General features: G+C 44.5%; 1 protein-coding gene across 2 annotated transcripts in view; it reads right to left on the reverse strand.

Moving 5' to 3' along the window:
• Dock8 (dedicator of cytokinesis 8) overlaps positions 1-17,784 on the reverse strand; it is a 204,080-nt gene that overhangs the window by 82,536 nt on the left and 103,760 nt on the right. For both annotated transcript variants that reach the window (XM_021151299.3, XM_029472365.2), the window contains one exon: positions 1,362-1,479. In XM_021151299.3, the coding sequence (XP_021006958.1) occupies positions 1,362-1,479 (118 nt within the window). The remainder of the gene's footprint in view (positions 1-1,361; positions 1,480-17,784) is intronic.

Below are 17,784 nucleotides of genomic sequence, written 5' to 3' on the forward strand. Positions count from 1 at the left end.
GTGAGACTGGAAAGCCAGAGGTCTCTTTACTGCCTCTGTGCATGGATATACATGACATCACATTCATTTGTTTCCAGTGAGACACCAGCATCTTTTCCCCTCCAGACAAGGACTTAGCCATGTGAGTGATTGTAGCCTCCACTGCCCTGGCCACCTGTATGCAGAAGCTCATGGAGTCTGCTGCAGCCCCGATGGTACATGATCTGTCTAGTGAACTTGCAGCAACCATAGGCCTGGCCCAGGGCTTGGTGAGTGGAGAACTGGCTTACATTTACCACCACTGTCCCTTGGCTGAGAACGCTGGCCACACGCAGGATGTGCACATACACACTTGGAAGCCTGAGTGGTGGCCTGCCAGGGCTAGGGCAGAGAGGACTAGGCAACTCCTCCAGACCTCTCTCCTTCCAAGCATCCTCTTTTCTGCCTTTCCCACCACTGTCGCAAGAGGTCACCTTGCATCAGTGAAGAGGTGGGAGAGAGGGTGGACTTTCTAGGAAGTAGATACTTGGGGAAGGAAGAAATTACTTCCACCAGAAAAGGATGTGAGGGAGAAAGCCCAAACCTCTCCCTCTCCCACTTAATACATAAGGATTCTCCCCATCCCCCCATGTGCTGCAGTGGATCAAACCCAGGACCTCCACACATGCTAAAAAAATGTTCTCAGTAGCTACAACCCCAGCTGAATATTAGCTGAATTTCAGGATGTGTGTGAATAGTAATAGCAATCGACCATGTCATTTACTAGGAAATTCTGGTGTTAGAGGCCTCTTTGGTAATACTCTTCTAGTATGTATTATTAATTTATAATTTGACTCAGGATACAAGTCCATTTCCCAAAGGCGTTGCGCTGGTATGTTTATTATCACCAGGCTTTGCTTCATATCTGTTCTGCATGGCTCTAAGTGCATATGTCAAAGAAATTCAGCCAAAGAGTGAGCACCAAGCCACCCTCTAACTCTTCAGTGTTAGAATGGCCTTGCTCTGTGGGCAATGTGGCGAGACCCCACACCACCTTTTAGTCCTTTAAAATGACCATCACCTCCAAGGTGTGGCACCTCACAAAGGCATAATGTGGGAAGAGACTTAAGACTGGTGTTATTTCCCTACCATGGTCCTGTGGACAATTCTGCACTAGCCAGAAAGGTTCCTGCATGTGTTGAGTAGGCTAGGCTGGAACAAAATACTCTGTGAATTGAGCCAGATGTGGCTCACTGGTAAAGCCCTGGCCTAGCATCACCAAGAGACCTTGGGTGTGTGGTAGACGTACTCTGTATGCTGAGCAACTCTTGATTTCATCCCTGTGACCTGGCAGAGGGAGCACAGCCCATCCAACTGGAGGCAAACACTACCCATCTACTTACTGGCATAGCATTGCTGGGGTCTTCTCCGCACATAAACTGAATCTTTATTGTGATGTTCCGGGCAGATGCTAGCTTATTAGCGAAGTTCAGTCTCTGGGGGTATACATACAGAAGGTTTCTGGAAAAAAGAGAGGTCAATGTTCAGCAGTCGATGTCTGGAGTTCACTTCAGCTTTTGTTTCAGTCCAGAAGTTGCTCTCTAAGGTGGCGGCAGACCTGCATGGGTTTTGTGAGACACCACCATGGTATTACAATGGCCAGGACCACAGGAGCAGGAGATGGTGCAGCTCAACAACCATAGTCCAGACCTCAGGTTCAGGAGCTGCTCTATGAGCAGGTGACTATGAGGACAGAGGGCTGTATCGGCAGCTGCGACATGAACCTCGTATTAGCAGATGCAGAAGACAAGCATTCGACGGGGTTTGGGTCACACTAAAAGTAGGTAATGCTACGCTGCCATAAAGTGTCTCCTGCTGGAAATGACTGATGAGATGAGGAGTCATCCGGAAGGCAATATGGCTTTGCTATTTCCCAAGGTGTCTTCTGCAACCCATGTCCATACTACTGTGGTGATCCCTTATGTTGTTTTGAGATAATGACAAATGCTGTTGGGCTGTCTCTGTTTACATTTTTATGCGTCTGTGTAGAGAAGTGACTCTGTGGTTAAGAGCACTTGAATCACAACCATGAAGAACAAAGTTTGGATCCCAGTATCCAGGCAACAAACTGGGCACCTGGAGAATGCTTGTAACCTCATGTCTGAGGGGGAGGCAGAGAAACGAGGCTCTCTGCAGCTTGCTGGCTCCCAGCCTGGCAGATCTGAGCTCTCGATTGAGAACTAGACCCTGCCTCTGTGGAATAGTTGGAGGATACCTGACATCATCTTCTTCATCTTCATCTCAGTGAGCATGCACTTACACTAACATGTTCATATAGACACACACACTATCTGAATAAATTTCTTTAAAGACTTAGCATATTTTTCATTCTCAATATATATTATTAAATTATTAATGTTACCAATTGGGTCTACATTGAAATGTAAAGTATGTTTCACTAGAAAAGACTTCATGAATTTAGTAGTCACGTGCGATGTGAATGAATAGCTGAGTGGACCTGCTTCTGGTGGACTGTGAAGAGCGCCCCACAGAAGTCACTTTGGATCAAATGAGCACAGAAAGTCGTGTTATAAACTTAATCCTGGTGAACCACTGGGAGAGGCAAGCTCATGTTCAGAATCCCTGCCCTGGTCTGGAAAGAGGATGAGATGAGATTTCTAAGTGTTTCAAAACGTGCAGATTTCTGAGCTAAGTAGATAGCACATTAGAGAGAAGCCAGATTTGGGAACTAGGCCTGACCCCCTCCCGTCCCCATCTCAGAATAAGGCCTAGTCCATTAGCTTTGAGGTGGTTAACACTGCCCCCTATGCCTGTACTCTCCAGTCTGCTCTACTCTTTCTAATCCTAGTGCTACGTAGTGTTAACAGGTATTTGGAGAAAAGAAGGTGGCGGGGTAGCCAAAATGCTGGGGAAGCTTGGGACAAATTAAGATAAACAGGCTACTGTGTAGCCTGAATGCCTTACAACAGTAGTTCTTGACCTTCCTAATGCTGAGACCCTTTATACAGTTCCTCATATTACAGTAATCCCTCCCCCCCCCCAGCCAGAAAGTTATTTTCACTGCTACTTTATAACTGTAATTTTGCTACCATTATGATGCATAATGTAACCATCTATGTCATCCATGGTCTTAAGAGGCCCCTGTGAAAGGAAGGAGTTGAGACCCACAGGCTGAGAAACACTGCCTTAGAAGGAAAAGGGCTCTCTCTACTCCTTTCCCCAAATATTTAGACCTCAGAACTCATTTTATTTGGCTGGTTTTTCTCACTATATTTTAGAACTTTTACATTCTAGGAAATCACTAGGAGAAACACCAAAATAAAGGTATTTGGCTTCAGAAGAACATGTCATATCCAGAAAGAAATTACAACCCAAGGATTCTTCTGAGCTGGGCGTAGGACTGTAATACATGCGATTTCCAGAGCTCAAGAGGCACAGGCAAGTGGCTCACTGCGAGTTTGAGGCCAGCTTGATGTACAGAAGGAAATGCAGACCAGCCAGAGGTCCCATAGCACAATTCTGCCTTGAAAAAAAAAAATCAAAAGACAAGACAGAACAAACTCCAAGGATTTTCTACTCAAATATCTTGTAGTAAGGAATGCTTTCAGGTAATTCAAGAAGAAAATCAATATTTGGAACTCTGAAGAACACAGGAGCTGTTTTGTGTGTAAAGTTCAAAGGTCATAGGGGCAAATGCACAGAATTCCTATGCTTTGTTGGCCCTGTCTCTCTAAACTGGGTGCTCCCTGGAGACAGGATGGGGGTGAGAGTCTAGAGGCTGGTAGAGTTGTGTGGCTTTTCTAGGCCATCCTGACTTCACACAATAGTCACCTCCCTGACTCACCTCTGGATTTCTGCCCTTGGTTTTAATCTGTCTTTATCGGGTCCTCTTGTTGGCTCTTATTCCTGTCTACACTGAATACTTCTCACACTCAAATGAAAAGGAATGTAAGACAGTAATCTAAACTTAATTTCAATGGCCAGAATATTCAATGCGCTTCAAATAAGTGTGTACAGCCTAGCCAGGAATGCAGATGACAGGTCATGGTACAACAAAAGGATTGGTGTAGAACAGGCGCAGTGTGTGTGTGGGGTGTCCTTCAAGACAGAGGTACCGAGTGCAAGCCAATACTTTCTAAGATGAGAAGATCACACACAGCCTTGTGAGATGAGGTGGATTCCTCTGTGAGTCAGCCACTGAGAGCAGAAGACCCAACATCCACTGCGTCTTCTCTGCCCTCTGCTGTCTCAGTGGACCTGCTGATCTCATTCATCAGTCAGAGTAAATCTAGTGCAGTCGAGGAACAAGTGCCATCAAGAGTGGGCACTGATATATTAATGTACTGTGTGTGTGATATATCAATGTGTGTGTATGTGTGTGTGCACGCAAATGCACACATGCACGAGTACAAACACATAAACATGTCTGTCTAGGGAGTATGTACTCCTCTGCCCATTGCTCCTTCTTGCTTATCCTCACTGCAGCCATGTCCATAAGCAGGTTAGTGTTTATTGCACAGCAGGGATAGGATATCTTAGAAAGGGTTAGTGCTGGAGCCAGAGAGCAGAGATTGGAATCCATCTTTGCTTCTACCTGTACGGCTTTGACAGCCTCTGTTTCTGGAGAGTTAGGCTTCCCAAAGCATCAAGGGGACTAATAAAGGCATCAACCAATAGGTTTTGGGAGGGGCAGAGGCCTGCTGCAAGTTCTAAGTCAACCTTGGCTACATAGCAAGAGACCCTATTTCAAACAGCCAAAGACAGGGAGAGAGGGAGGGAAGGAAAAGAATAGAAAGGAAAAGAGAGAACTTACTAACAATGGCTATTCGAATGACAGGTTCTTCCACAAAGCAGACAAACTAGAGGTGCACTCCCCTCTCCCCTCCCCCTATCCTCATTCTCTCCACTCCAGACCACCTTCACTTGTCACTTGGAGCACAGAGCCTCCTTCTTTCATTCTTTAAAAAAAATTACTTATTATTTTTCTGTGTATGGATGTTTTTATCTACACATATGTCTGTGTAGATATGTATGTATATGTATGCATATATGTATGCATGTGTGCCTGATGCATGCAGAGGCTGGAGAAGGGTGTTAGAGCCCCGGGGATTGGAGTTAATAGATGCTTGTGAGCCATCATGTGGGTGCCGGGACTCGAGCGTGAGTCCTTTGGAAGAGCATCCAGTGCTCTTAACCACTGAGGCATCTTTCTAACACAGCAGTTCTCTCTCAATTCACTTTTGCTTCCTAGAGAGGGATCTTGGAAAAATATAAAGAGCTGTGTCAGGACCCTCCCTACCATGGTTTCCCAAACTTTTATTGTGGGTCTTACCAGACCTGGATCTTTTTCTTTATGATTTATTTATATGTGACCATTTTGCCTGTGTGCATGTGTGTGCTCTGTGGGCACGCCTGCTGTTTTTGAAGGTTAGAAGAGGGTGTCAGCTCCCCTGAAATGAATTAGGGATGCTTGAGAGCCACCATGCAGGCACTGGAACCAAACCTGATGACTCTGCAAGAGCAACATGTATTGTTTGTTTGTTTGTTTGTTTGTTTGTTTGTGAGACAGCCCTGGCTGACCTGGAACTATATAGACCAGACTGGCTTCAAACTTATAAACACCCACCTGTCTCTGCCTCCCAAGTTTTAAAGGCCTGGGCTTCCACATCTGGAACAAAGACTCTGTACTGGCTAGTTTTGTGTCAACTAGACACAGCTGGAGTTATCACAGAAAAAGGACCTTCAGTTGAGGAAATGCCTCCATGAGATCCAACTGTAAGGCATTTCCTCAATTAGTGATCAAGGGGGAAAGGCCCCTTGTGGGTGGGACCATTTCTGGGCTGGTAGTCTTGGGTTCTATAAGAGAGCAGGCTGAGCAAGCCAGGGGAGGCAAGCCAGTAAGGAACATCCCTCCATGGCCTCTGCATCAGATCCTGCTTCCTGACCTGCTTGAGTTCCAGTCCTGACTTCCTTAAGTGATGAACAGCAATTGTGCAAATGTAAGCTGAATAAACCCTTTCCTCCCCAATTTGCATCTTGGTGGTGATGTTTGTGCAGGAATAGAAACCCTGACTAAGACAAACTCTTAACCTCTGAGCAAATTCTCTAGTTCTCTGACTTTATTTTTCATTGCTTTTTCCACATTGACTTTTTTCAGTTAGCACATTTAAACAATACTCCTGACCCCACTGCCTTCTCTACAGCAGTTCCCACAGCTTTCTCAGCTTTCTGAACACTGGGGCTTCAGATCATACGGCACAGCCTCCCAGTTTTCTCCTAACATCTCATCTAACTGATCTACACCACACCCCACATCTCTCTCTCACATACAAATACAGGCTCTCACATAATTCTATCTATACATGATTATGACTGTGAAAGTAATACGTGACCACAGCTGTATAATGTGCACAGGTTTTCACCACTGAATAGCTGAAAAGCACAGGAAAGTATTTAACACTAAAGTATTCTTTAGAAGAAAACAGCAGCCATTCATTATTCCTGTGTGAGGTGAACCATGGTAAAAACTTTAGCATATTTCCATTTAGTCTTTTCCATCATTACAATAAATACTTTTTAAAAATCAAACTGTGTATACAATTTCATTGTGTTTTAGTGTCTAATACTGTTCAATTATAGCCATTTCCAATGTTATTAGATATTCTTCATAATCATGATTTTAATTACTGAACACTACTTCATATAATGAATGTGCTGCAGTGTATAATAGCCCCCCAAAGCGCATTTATGTGATTTTCTCCCTTTCGTTGATTATAGAGCTGTGATGAACACCTTGTATCTTGATCTTTTGCCATGCAGTAGACTTTTGAAAGAATTCTTTTAAACCCTGGAGTGCTCCAGTTTTCATCTTTAGATTAATTGATAGCCACTGATCATCCTTTAATGCTGTGCTTGGAGGAAATGTGATGAGCTAGGGTTTGGAAATGCTTTGAAGCAGCTGGATGAAGGGTGTGTAAGTCACTCTAGCAGTGGCCTGCTGGACTGGACAGTGTGGTTCGCTGTTACCACTCTCGTCTTTGGCCCCAGTAAGCAGGCACCACAGACCTGTCCCCTATGACCCAACACCAGTCAACTGTTTTGCACAGTGCTTCTGAAGGCGTTGCTAGAGCTTTTTAAGTGTCACCAGCATAGCTGCTCAAGGTTATGTTGATACTGTCTGCACACACAACAGAAGAAAAAGCCTTTGAGAATTTGGTCTAATATCCCTTTTTGCAGACCATGAAACTGACTCCCAGAAAAGTAGAGTGAGTTTGCCTAAAATGTTTTTGAGAACATTGTTTTCCTAAGGACCACCATATTTCTTACTAACAAGAATGCTAAGTAATGTGTTTGCCAGATTAGCATCTCTTACAGAATGAACAGAAGAGAATAATGTTTTTCTTTTGAGAGGGAAGATCTCTATGTCTGGTCTGTAATCCAGAGCTTGTATCAGAGAAGAGTAATCTTAGTCAACTGGTCAACAGGCTCATGTAATTTATAGTATAAGCTAGTATTAAGGAAAATTGTAAAAATTACATTATTGAAGAGCCTGTAAGAAGACAGTCCATATTGTAGACAGGAATCACTCATATGAAGAATGAAGCTGTTTTGACAGGTTCTGTAATAACTGGAGGTCTCATGAATGTGCAAGGCATCTGAGCCTAATCTTATTATTTTTTTAATCACATTTGGAGAAATGTAATCAAAGAGATGTTTTTTACTTATATGCATCCCAGTTTAGAGAAGGAGAAAGTTGGATGTTACCCTTCCAAAGAGAGTTTAAAGCATCCTTCAGATGGATTCTCTTGATTAGTTAATTCTTCCCACAGATTCAGCAATATGCCAGTTATATACTTATGACTGTGTGTGTATATATGTGTTTATCATCTTGCAGTGCTGGAAGTCCAGCCTAAGGTCTTACACATGCTAGGCAAGCATTGAGCTTTATCCCTAGCCCTCAGCTTAGTTTAAAACTCATGCGAGGTCCAGGACTAACTGTGGAACTGCAGCCATTCATAGATCAAACATTGAACTCTTTTTTTTCTCACCATCTTGGCACTGTCCTTTATTTCCTGTGTGGAGAACAGGTTAGCCCAAAGGAACATTTAAAGCCACAGCATAAAAACACATTAGTTTGGCTTTTCCTAAGTTTAGTCTATCCCTTATCTAGAAGTGCAAGGAAAGGAAGGGAAAAGCTCACCCCTACCCCTTTCCCCAGGACAACACTCAAGCACTTTCTAGAGGCTTCTACAGCTCTGTTAGGATCGTGGAGCAAGTCAGCTCTCATAGAAAGCATGTTAGCTTCTGTTGGAACAACTGGACAACTTAGATGGCTCTGTAGCTGAGCTTCAAGATCACATCAGCCAGCAGGAAGGGGACAAAGTGCAGAGCACACTGAAAGCCAAACAGGCGAAAGGGTGGAATAAACCCTCTGTCAGAAGGACGAGCTGGCCACAAGAGTGAGGTCCACGGAGAATTTTCATGAGCCAGTGACATTCCTGGAGCACCAGATGATGCTGTTGCTGAGCTCCTCAGAGCGAATGCGCTTTCTGTGCAAAGGTGACGGATGATGTCACAGTGAATACCTTATCACTGATCAGGTCAGGGGACCACGACTTCAGCGGGATGGAAACTATGCCACAGGGAGGAAAGTCTATGATAGCGGTGACAGAGACAGTTTTCTGGTTAGTGGGAGTAGAGAGCAAGCCAACCCTTCATGCAGTGTTCCTGCGTCTTCCACTCCTGACCCGGGTTTCCTAGACCACGGTTTGAATACGATATATCTGTGTTTCTTACTTCTGCACTTGCCAAGGTACACAAGGAAGGGCAGTCAGCAGAGCCAGAACTCAGCCTCTGCAACTCTGGGAGACTTCACCTCAGGCTTAGAGATCCCAATAAGCACCACGGATCAGCTATCACTGTTCATGGCAAACCCTGGACTCTTCTTTCCTGTGTGTGTCTCTTTGAAAGTGCAGCTGAGGAGAGTCAAAGGCTTACTTTCCACACACGATGTTGGGTAAAAACCCAGAGTGTAACTAAACAAACAAACAAAACAAAACACCCTCCAAAAACCAAAAAAAACAAACCAAACCAAATCAAACAAAACAAAAAGACTGACAGGGCTAAAAGTTAGGCAGAACATGAGGACCTATGAAAGCAGGGGCTGGAAAAGACTGGGAAATGAAAAGCAGTAGGTTTGATTTTGAAATGGAACTGGTGCCAATTTTAGCTTTCTTTCTGTTATTTCAATATGCAGCCTGTGATGAAGTAATGATATTTAAATGCACTTTTTTTAAATGGAGGGAAAAAGTACTGATTTTCTATTGTGCAGGCTGCCTTCTTCGTACTGGCACTGCTGGTAAATTACGTGTTTCTGCAGCAGAGCAAACTGGGTTTTAAGTTCATTTCCTGACCTGTTGTAAAAGGGTTGCTGTCAACCATCGTGCACGAGGATGCCTATGCACACGGTGACATCCCCAAATCTAGATCTCAGCAGAACTGCAGAGCCTGGGGATCTGGAGGCTGGATCAAACCCTCTGGATTGCTCTCCCCACCTCTCACTTTCTCTAGCTTCTGTGTCTCTCTTGCTTTCTCTGCATCTTTAATTTGTAAGTGTATCTCTTCCTGCCTCTTCCCAACTTCCCATCTCTGTGTTTTTCTGAATACCACCCCTCACTCTGTCATTGCCTCTGTGACAATTGAAACCTGTTTCTTTTCTTTTCTCTTGTGGTTTTTCGAGACAGGGTTTCTCTGTATAGCCCTGGCTGTCCTGGAATTCATTTTGTAGACCAGGCTGGCCTCAAACTCAGAAATCTGCCTGCCTCTGCCTCCCAAGTGCTGGGATTAAAGGCATGTGCCACCACACCCGGCTCTTGAAACCTGTTTTTTAACACCTTTTGTTGTTGTTGGTGGTGGTTTGAGACAGGCTGTTATAATGTTATATAGAGTATATACAATAAGTGAGGAAGTCAGTACATTTTAATATGTGTTAAGTAACACATGCTCAGATGCTTACAGCCTAGGAAATCCTAGATCTTAGATATGGATTCTAGAAGTGGGGGACAGAAAAATAGGTTTTTCTGCCCTAGAGTCAGCTTTGCTGCTTAAGCATCCGTACACCTAAACGTCTCTATATCTTACTACAGAGATGCTTGCTCATCTGTGTTCATAGCGGCCCTATTCACAATGGGAAGGAAATGGAATGAACTCAGATGTCCATCAACAGATGAATAAATAATGAAAATATGGTATCTGCACAGAATTTTATTCAGCTATAAAATGTATTATGAAATCTTCAGGAAAACAGATGAACTGTAAAACATATTTAAGTGAGGTGTCCTAGACTCAGAAAGATGCATGCTAAATCCTTCTCTCATATGTGGATCTTAGCTTCTAATTCATCTATGTTCATATTTATGTGAGTGTGGGTGTGGACAGAGGCCAGAAGACAAGAAAGGGAACCCTTAAAGACGGCTGGGTATGAAAACACACATGATTTAAAAGTGGAGTGGGGAGTCCTGAGGGTGGAAGGGCTTTAGTGGGGACAGGGAGCAGGGAGATGGAGGGTGGAGGGGGACTCGGCTAAAACATATATGAAAACATTATATGGGAAGTCTGCTACCCTGGAAGCTAATAAATCAACAGGAAGCTAAAATAATAATATTAAAAACAACAACAACAAAAAACCCTTCTAGGAGTCAGCTAGTGGGCTCATTCATGCCCCCCCCCCCCTTAGACCCTTACCCTTGGCGAGGGAACACTCACTTTCTTAGTGTTTTGGCCCTTCTCTGTCTACTGAGTGGATACATTTCTTTTCTTAAGGTAAAAAAGAAAAAACTGGTTTTTCCATGTTATTAGCTTTCCTTTACCCTGAGATATATGTATTAGTTTAGTAGCAAACCAGCGAGACCTCTGCATTAAAGCAGATGTCTGTACTAGATTCTCCCGATGCTACACCACCAGAAGAACCTCACACAGAAGAGCTCTCTGCTTCCTTGAAGCAGCACTGTGGCCATCTCAGAGTAATCTCTTTGTCTTTTGCTGTGTTTTAAAACTCCCCATCTTTTGACTTTGCAGAGGCAAAGTCAAGGAGCTGAGGTGCTGCTGCAGCAGAAATGCAGGTGTGCGAACCGCCCCCACTAGAGGCTTCACTGAGAACAGAAAAGTGGGTGCCCTTTACCTCCTCAGCAGCCAGAGGGCAAGGCTGATGCCAGCAGATGCCCAGATGCCTACTAATGCCAGCATCTATGGTAAGCTGATGGCCCTGATGCAAGCCTTCAAAGGAAAGTGGCTAGCTCCACTCTTTAAGCAAGGCCGAGGAGGCGATTCTTGTTTGCCATTCACATTTCACTTCCAGGGAGATCTATTTTAGATGTAATAGGAATGGCTGACGTTATTCCACATTTACTATGTACAAGTGCCGCCCCTCAGTGTCAGAGAGAAGCTGTAGGGTTTCTAAATATACAAAGAACAAAGTAGTAAAGTCAGAAATCTCAGAACTCGGATTGCTTTTGGTTTTTGACAGTGTTTCTTTTAGGTAGCCTTTTGGCCTTGTAGATGGGTGCCGTCAGGCCCTGCCTTCAGAGCTCATTTTTTTTATGTGTTGTGGAATTACTTAAGAAACCTACCGATCTAATGTGTCTGTCTTTTTTTAAGTGGAAGTCTGCTTTGTAAACACACACTTACAAACGCTCTACAATTCTGCTCTTGCCAGCTGTCCATAGAGGAGCAAGGGATAACTGACATCTGCATTACCTGAGAGTCAGCATGATAAACCACCCCGCTGCAGCCCAGGCCTACTTTTAAACTTTGAAGAAAAGCTGAGAAATATGCACGGGATTTTCTCACCACTAAACATAACTATTAGCCTCAGGGTGAAAATCCTTTAGAACACAGCGAGCCATTACGTGGAGGCCCTCTGATTTTATTCTTAAACTATCCCGTTTATATTTCCACGAATAGTTGCACAGATCTAAACTCATAATTTGAAAGTTATTTAGCAAGAATATGAAGAAAAAGAGGTAGGATAGACCTATCACTTGCATCCTTATAATCTCTCTGGGATTTTAAGCGAGTGGGCGAATAATTTTAATTTTCAATCTAAAAATATATATGTAATCAGTTAGCCATGGTTTCTTAAGTGGGGGCTGTGTACGTAGCTCAGGGGTAGAGTGTATGCTTAGCAGCAGGAGGCCTTAATTTCCATCTCCAGCACCCAAAATAAAACTAAAAGTAAAAGCCCATTGTCTTACTACGCTGTCAGAATTCAGGCCTCCTGCTCCTATAGGCCTGGTTATGTGGATTTGTAGCTGTGGTGTTTGCCTGCCTCTCCCACCCACATCCACCCTTCCCCTCAGAAAACCCTGACACAGCATCTCTTGGTTAGCCCTGATTCCTGCTGTGAGGGTCGAGGGGCAGGCTATCTGAGGCCTGAAACCACAGGGCATCCACTCATGGAGAGCTGTGAAATACCTCTGCTCTAGAGAATGTTGACTTTGGGGCCCTCAGTAGATAGGAGAGTTGAAACTGAGGATGAAAACACTTAAAAATAGAAGGTCCCCGCCTTCTCCTACATCAGAACAAGAAGAGGAATAGTCCTGAAGGCTTATCCATCAGAGGAGAGTTAGCCCTGCTGAAGACCAGTTTTGAAACAAACAAACAAGCAAACAAACAAAGGTGCATTGATTCCCTATTTCCTGGGAGGTAGAGGCAGGAGGGTCACTTCAGCCCAGAAGTCTGGAGCCAACCCGAGCAGACCAGTGAGACCCTGTCTGGAAACGATGATGACAAAGGTTAATCAAAATATAGAAACCAAAGACGGCCTCCTGGATTGCAGGGAACTCTCTCCAGTCTAGACAAACCACGCATCATAGTGAACTACAAGCTGGGATTTGCCTTCATCTAATTATCCCCCCATACCTTCTGCCCCAGTGAGCCTTGACCTGAGGCTATCTGAAAAGAGGGTCGTGTGAACCTCTTGCTGCGTTCTATAAATAGGAACTATAGGGTAAAAATGGCATCTATAACATTAAAAGGCAATACTTAATTAGAACAGTCAAACGGGAGGGAGCAGCAATCGAAGCATGGTAGGTCCAGATGAGCATAAGCCTGAACTCTACAGTCAACGACTATGCACATAGCCTGTCTTCACGTACCATTCCTCACTGTCTCCCCTGTACCTCCCACCTAATCCTTGGCTCTGCTTCAGTTTCCTGTACCAGAGAGCGTTGGTAGAAGTGTAGGTTTGTACAGGGCACTACTGCCCCAAAGGAGTGGGTTATATAGTGAACTACCGCCCCTCAAGGAGACTTCACTCTGTGTGTCATGGGATGCACACCTTGGCCTCTTTCCACTCCACCTTCCCAAAAAAGCGCTAAATACCGAGAAAGAAGACGGAGCTGGTGGTAAGAATAAAATCCTTTGCAAAAAAAAAGGAACAGAAGTTCCTCCTGAAGTGCTGGGGTCCTTCTCATTTTTTCTTGGTCTTGTGTTTAAGAGATGAACCATAAAATGTGTGGGCCTCTGTCACTGAACAGTGTATCTGTTTTCTAATGCAAAAGGCAGCTGCTTGCCTGAGTCCAGAAGTGAGAGAACTGTGCCCTCATGTGGCTGAATGGTGCACTAAAATCATAGCTCAGGAATAAAAATAAAATAAAAGGCTGTAAAGAACGTTGTCGGCTCTCTTCTGAATTTTTCCATTCTTAGAAAAAAAGAGGATTGTTGGGTTTGGGAGCAGGACGTCAGGATGTGGGCTCTGGGTCCCTCGTTTGCACGAGGCCTGAGCTGGAAGCATTTTTGTTTCCATTTCTTGGCTTTTTCAAACAGCTTGTTTTTATTTTGCCCACTGCTCATCTGAGGTAAATGGTTTGTTAGGGAGTTCTGGCCACTGCTTGCTAAGCCCAGTAAAACAAATACCTAACCTTTCTTTCTTAAGGTGGACCTCCTTAAACACTTCTTCAAAGGGTGAAAAGTGAAAAACCGCCCAATAACTAGACAAGCACGAAGCATGTATACTAAGCTATTCCATTTAACTATAAAGCAAAAAAAGGTTCCTTCCTCAGCACAAGATTCACTCAGGAAAATGTATGGTGAGATTAAGCGCAGCTCTGAAAAAGCAAGAGAGAGTTCTGTGTATTCATAAAAAGTGCCCTGCACACCCGGCTTCTCAGGAAGAACAGTGTGTGGGGGTCATGCTCTGTAACGTGTGATAAGACAAATGTACATAGGTCTAGTTCGCATCTGCAAAGAAGCAAAATTGAATCCACTGGTCCTCAGCCTGCCTGAGGTATGGAGCATACCCTCTGTCCATCTCTTCTGTTCACTGTTGTTTCTCTGGTAAATCTCTTAGAAGCCCACTGCTTAGTTTCAGCAGGCATAGCAAGCACCAGCTTGTGGCATGGGGCTTTTATAAGTAAGCCACTCCACATACATAAACGAGTGGTATGTGGAGAACAAGAACCGGAAGTGGCTGCAAGTCAGGCGTGGCAGAAGGCATTGGCACTCTGCCTTCGGTACCTTTAACACTTGGAACCTGTGCATGAGGTTTCCCATTCCTTAGGAAATAAAACTCAAACAACCAACGGAACAATGAAGAGTGGAGGGTGCTTTTGATAGAGACTTCAGTAGAGGCACATTTATGGAGATTTAAAGAAACGAGGTCTAAGCTTTTTATACATGACCAAGAGTCCTTGGTGATGATGCTGAGTCAGCACACAGGCAAGTGGGACGCACCACCGCAACGGAGAGCAAGCACCACCCTCACGTGAGATGTGAGGCTTAGAGACTACTACGTGTTCTTTGACAAACGCACTTGACCACAAATCTAGATGTACACTGGGATCGCTTCCCAAATCAAGTGGATGAAGGGGCAAGCCACTCTAAGTCACAACGGACCTTTGGATGACGTCATATAGTGGAGAACCTAACTGATGGCACAGTTCCTGGGGCTCCTGAGCAGGGCCCGCCAGAGCGAGACCAGACACTGTGTGACACGCCCACACTTCCTTCCGGTACTGAAAAGATCCACTTTAGAAATAATGATAACTGGGTTTAAACTCAAAGTCTATTTTATTAAAAAACAATCAAGTCCCATTCAAGGGCATACCCTCTGCCGCAGAGGGTTTCTCTGAGTACTTTGGGTTCCTGCGGATCACAGTCACTAAACTCTAGCTCCCTGATGATCATTTGGAAGCAGCCCTATACCTACCCTGAGCCTTTCTCCTCTCTGCTATGCCACAAGCCTCACAGAATCCAGTAAGGCATCACAGGGGCACCAGAGGCACCTCCTTGTTAGGCCACATCAGACTTTCTGGTCTGAGAACACGCAGCTGAATAGGAGGAGGCCTGGAAACAGCTAATTATCCATCAAAGCAATTGTGTTCCGACTGACAGCCTTGTTCTCGGCAAGCACAGTCCTCCAAAGCAGTCCAATAATTAGATAAACAAAACTTCTTCGGAGGCTGGGCCGAGAGATGAAAACGCACTTTATGTGGCTTGCTTTAATGTAATCACTAGTTAAAAGGTAGGCATGGAGTTAACAAGCTCATTACAAACTCTGAGCCTGTGATCTCTGCACACACCCCCACGGCTGCCACCTGATAAGATGGCCTTGAAGGTCTTGCCCAGGCTGAGCCCCAACTCACATTATTTTTATTCTGCTCCTACCATGAGGCAGCTGGTATCTCTATTGCCAGCTGTGTTGAGCATCAGGAAAAATATGCCAGGAGTTGTTCCAATGCATTCTTAGGCAAATGTCTAGTCTTTAAAAAAGAAAAGTCTGGTTATAGAGATAGGAATGCAAGCTCAGACTTGGACTGTCTTTTTTTTTTTTTTTTTTTTGTCAACCTGAGCTTCCTACTTGGTGACTTCTTAGAGCTGCTTGCCTGGGTCTGTCTCAGAGGATACCTTTCTAGTTCAGTCCCTTCACAGGCACTGATACTGTAAGTCAAATCTATCCTTTCTGCTGGTAGCGAGAGGCTGAATGTGTTTTCAGAAGACCGGGGTCTCTGATGTCAGAGATCTAGTCTGTTTTCAGAGTAGCACTTCTCAATATGTGAAGTGATTTCGACCATCTGAGCAAGCGTTCAATTCTATGAATGCTCAATGCTTGGAAAACCTGAGTGGTTCTGTCATGATGGGCCTTGGGCCCTTTTCTCATAGCAACTTGTAGATAGTAGAGGTACCTGGGGGTAGAGTCCACACAGGACTCAGCTAGAATGGTCATCCCCAGTGAGCTTGGCAGAAGACACTGAAGAGACACAGCTAACAACGGAGTTACCTGAGGAGGAGGGAGGAAGCAAGGGTTGATATCTGCCATTAACCCCCTTCCCTGAACAGTCTGGTGACAATGACAAATCTGACCCTAAACTTTTGGCTTTGGCCATGGAAGCATTTATTGTTTGGCATACCAGATGCATTTATCCTTTGTAGGGGATAGCTATATAAAGTTATTTATAAGTTAAGTCATATATCACATTCGTGAGATTAAGTGTCAAGGATTTATCCTCGAATTGATGTGCTCTTCAGAGCCCATTTTCCTGTATTTAATTTCCTTGGATTTTGTGGCTGTCTCCCCTAAGTTGATACATTTGAGTGCTTGGTCTGCACTTGGTGGAACTGTTTGGGGAGGATTAGGAGGTGTGGCCTTGTTGGGGAGCTGGGTCACCGGAAGTGGGCTTTGAGGTTCCCAGCTCTCCGTTTCTCTTTTTGTTTGCTTGTGGATCAGATGTGAGCTCTCAGCACATGAGGACCACAGAAGCAATACTAAATTTTACCACCACAAGAACTTAAGACAGCATGCTTTCTAAATTCCTTGAAGTTTTCACGCTGAAAGATTCTGGGCCAAGTGTGTTACATGTATCTTTTCACAAACATGCTGTTAAGAAGACACAATAGCCTAGAGCCAAGAACAGGTCTCTCCTTCACCACCCTGGGAAGAATTGCCTTCCATCACTTGTAAGAGTGAAGACCTGGTTCCAGAGGAGCGGCCATAACCATTCTATGGCACAATCAAAGAACAGCAGCTCTACACTTGCAGGCCTGTTTCTCAGGACGCCATGCAGGGTGCAGAGTAAGCTGCCTAGACTTGTCCTCAGCACTGGTACATTCTGAATGGCTCAGTCAGTGCACGGATGCACTCCAAATCCTGAAGCGATGTGATTAAAGGATAATGTCTGTAGTAAATGACTCCTGCCGGTGATTAAGTGCTGGGGTGGTGGGAACAGTTGAATAGCTATAGAATTCATTTGGTACAAGTTTATTCCCATGCCACAAGCTTCCTCTTCCAATTAAAGGATAAGGTTTCCACAGAGGTGGAGACGGCAACTGTAAGCAAACATAGCCATGCCTCCTTTGTCCTTCATGGAGTGGGGAACAGAATGAGCACTTCCTATAAATACTTGTGGCTCTTTAAGGAGGGAGACCAAAGGCTGATTTGGTGTTGAAGAAAACGAGGAGTTGTTTCAGGAAGGATAAAGTTGGGGGTCCTGTTGCCTCACAAGCACCAGAAGGAAGAGCTCCATGTCTTACTGTGGGGCACTTGAGTGTGTTTCTCATGGTAACTTTTTTCTTCGTTCACTGGACACCTGTCCTTTCCAGGACTCACGTTAGTGCATGTGCGGTGGGGACAGGTGGGCTGGTTCTAACACTCCTTGTATGTCACATAGGAAAGCATGAGTGAGGAACTGGAGAGATGGGGGCTCCCACGCAATGCTGGGAGAATAGATAACCATCCATTTCTTTTGTGTGTGGGGGGAAGGGGGTAAAGAAACAATATGCAAGTCACTAAAAACAAATGTCACCTGTAAC

This window comes from Mus caroli, unplaced genomic scaffold (genome assembly GCF_978045245.1).
Source record: "Mus caroli unplaced genomic scaffold, Mus_caroli_1 scaffold_20, whole genome shotgun sequence".
In the NCBI taxonomy this organism is placed as follows: Eukaryota; Metazoa; Chordata; class Mammalia; order Rodentia; family Muridae; genus Mus; species Mus caroli.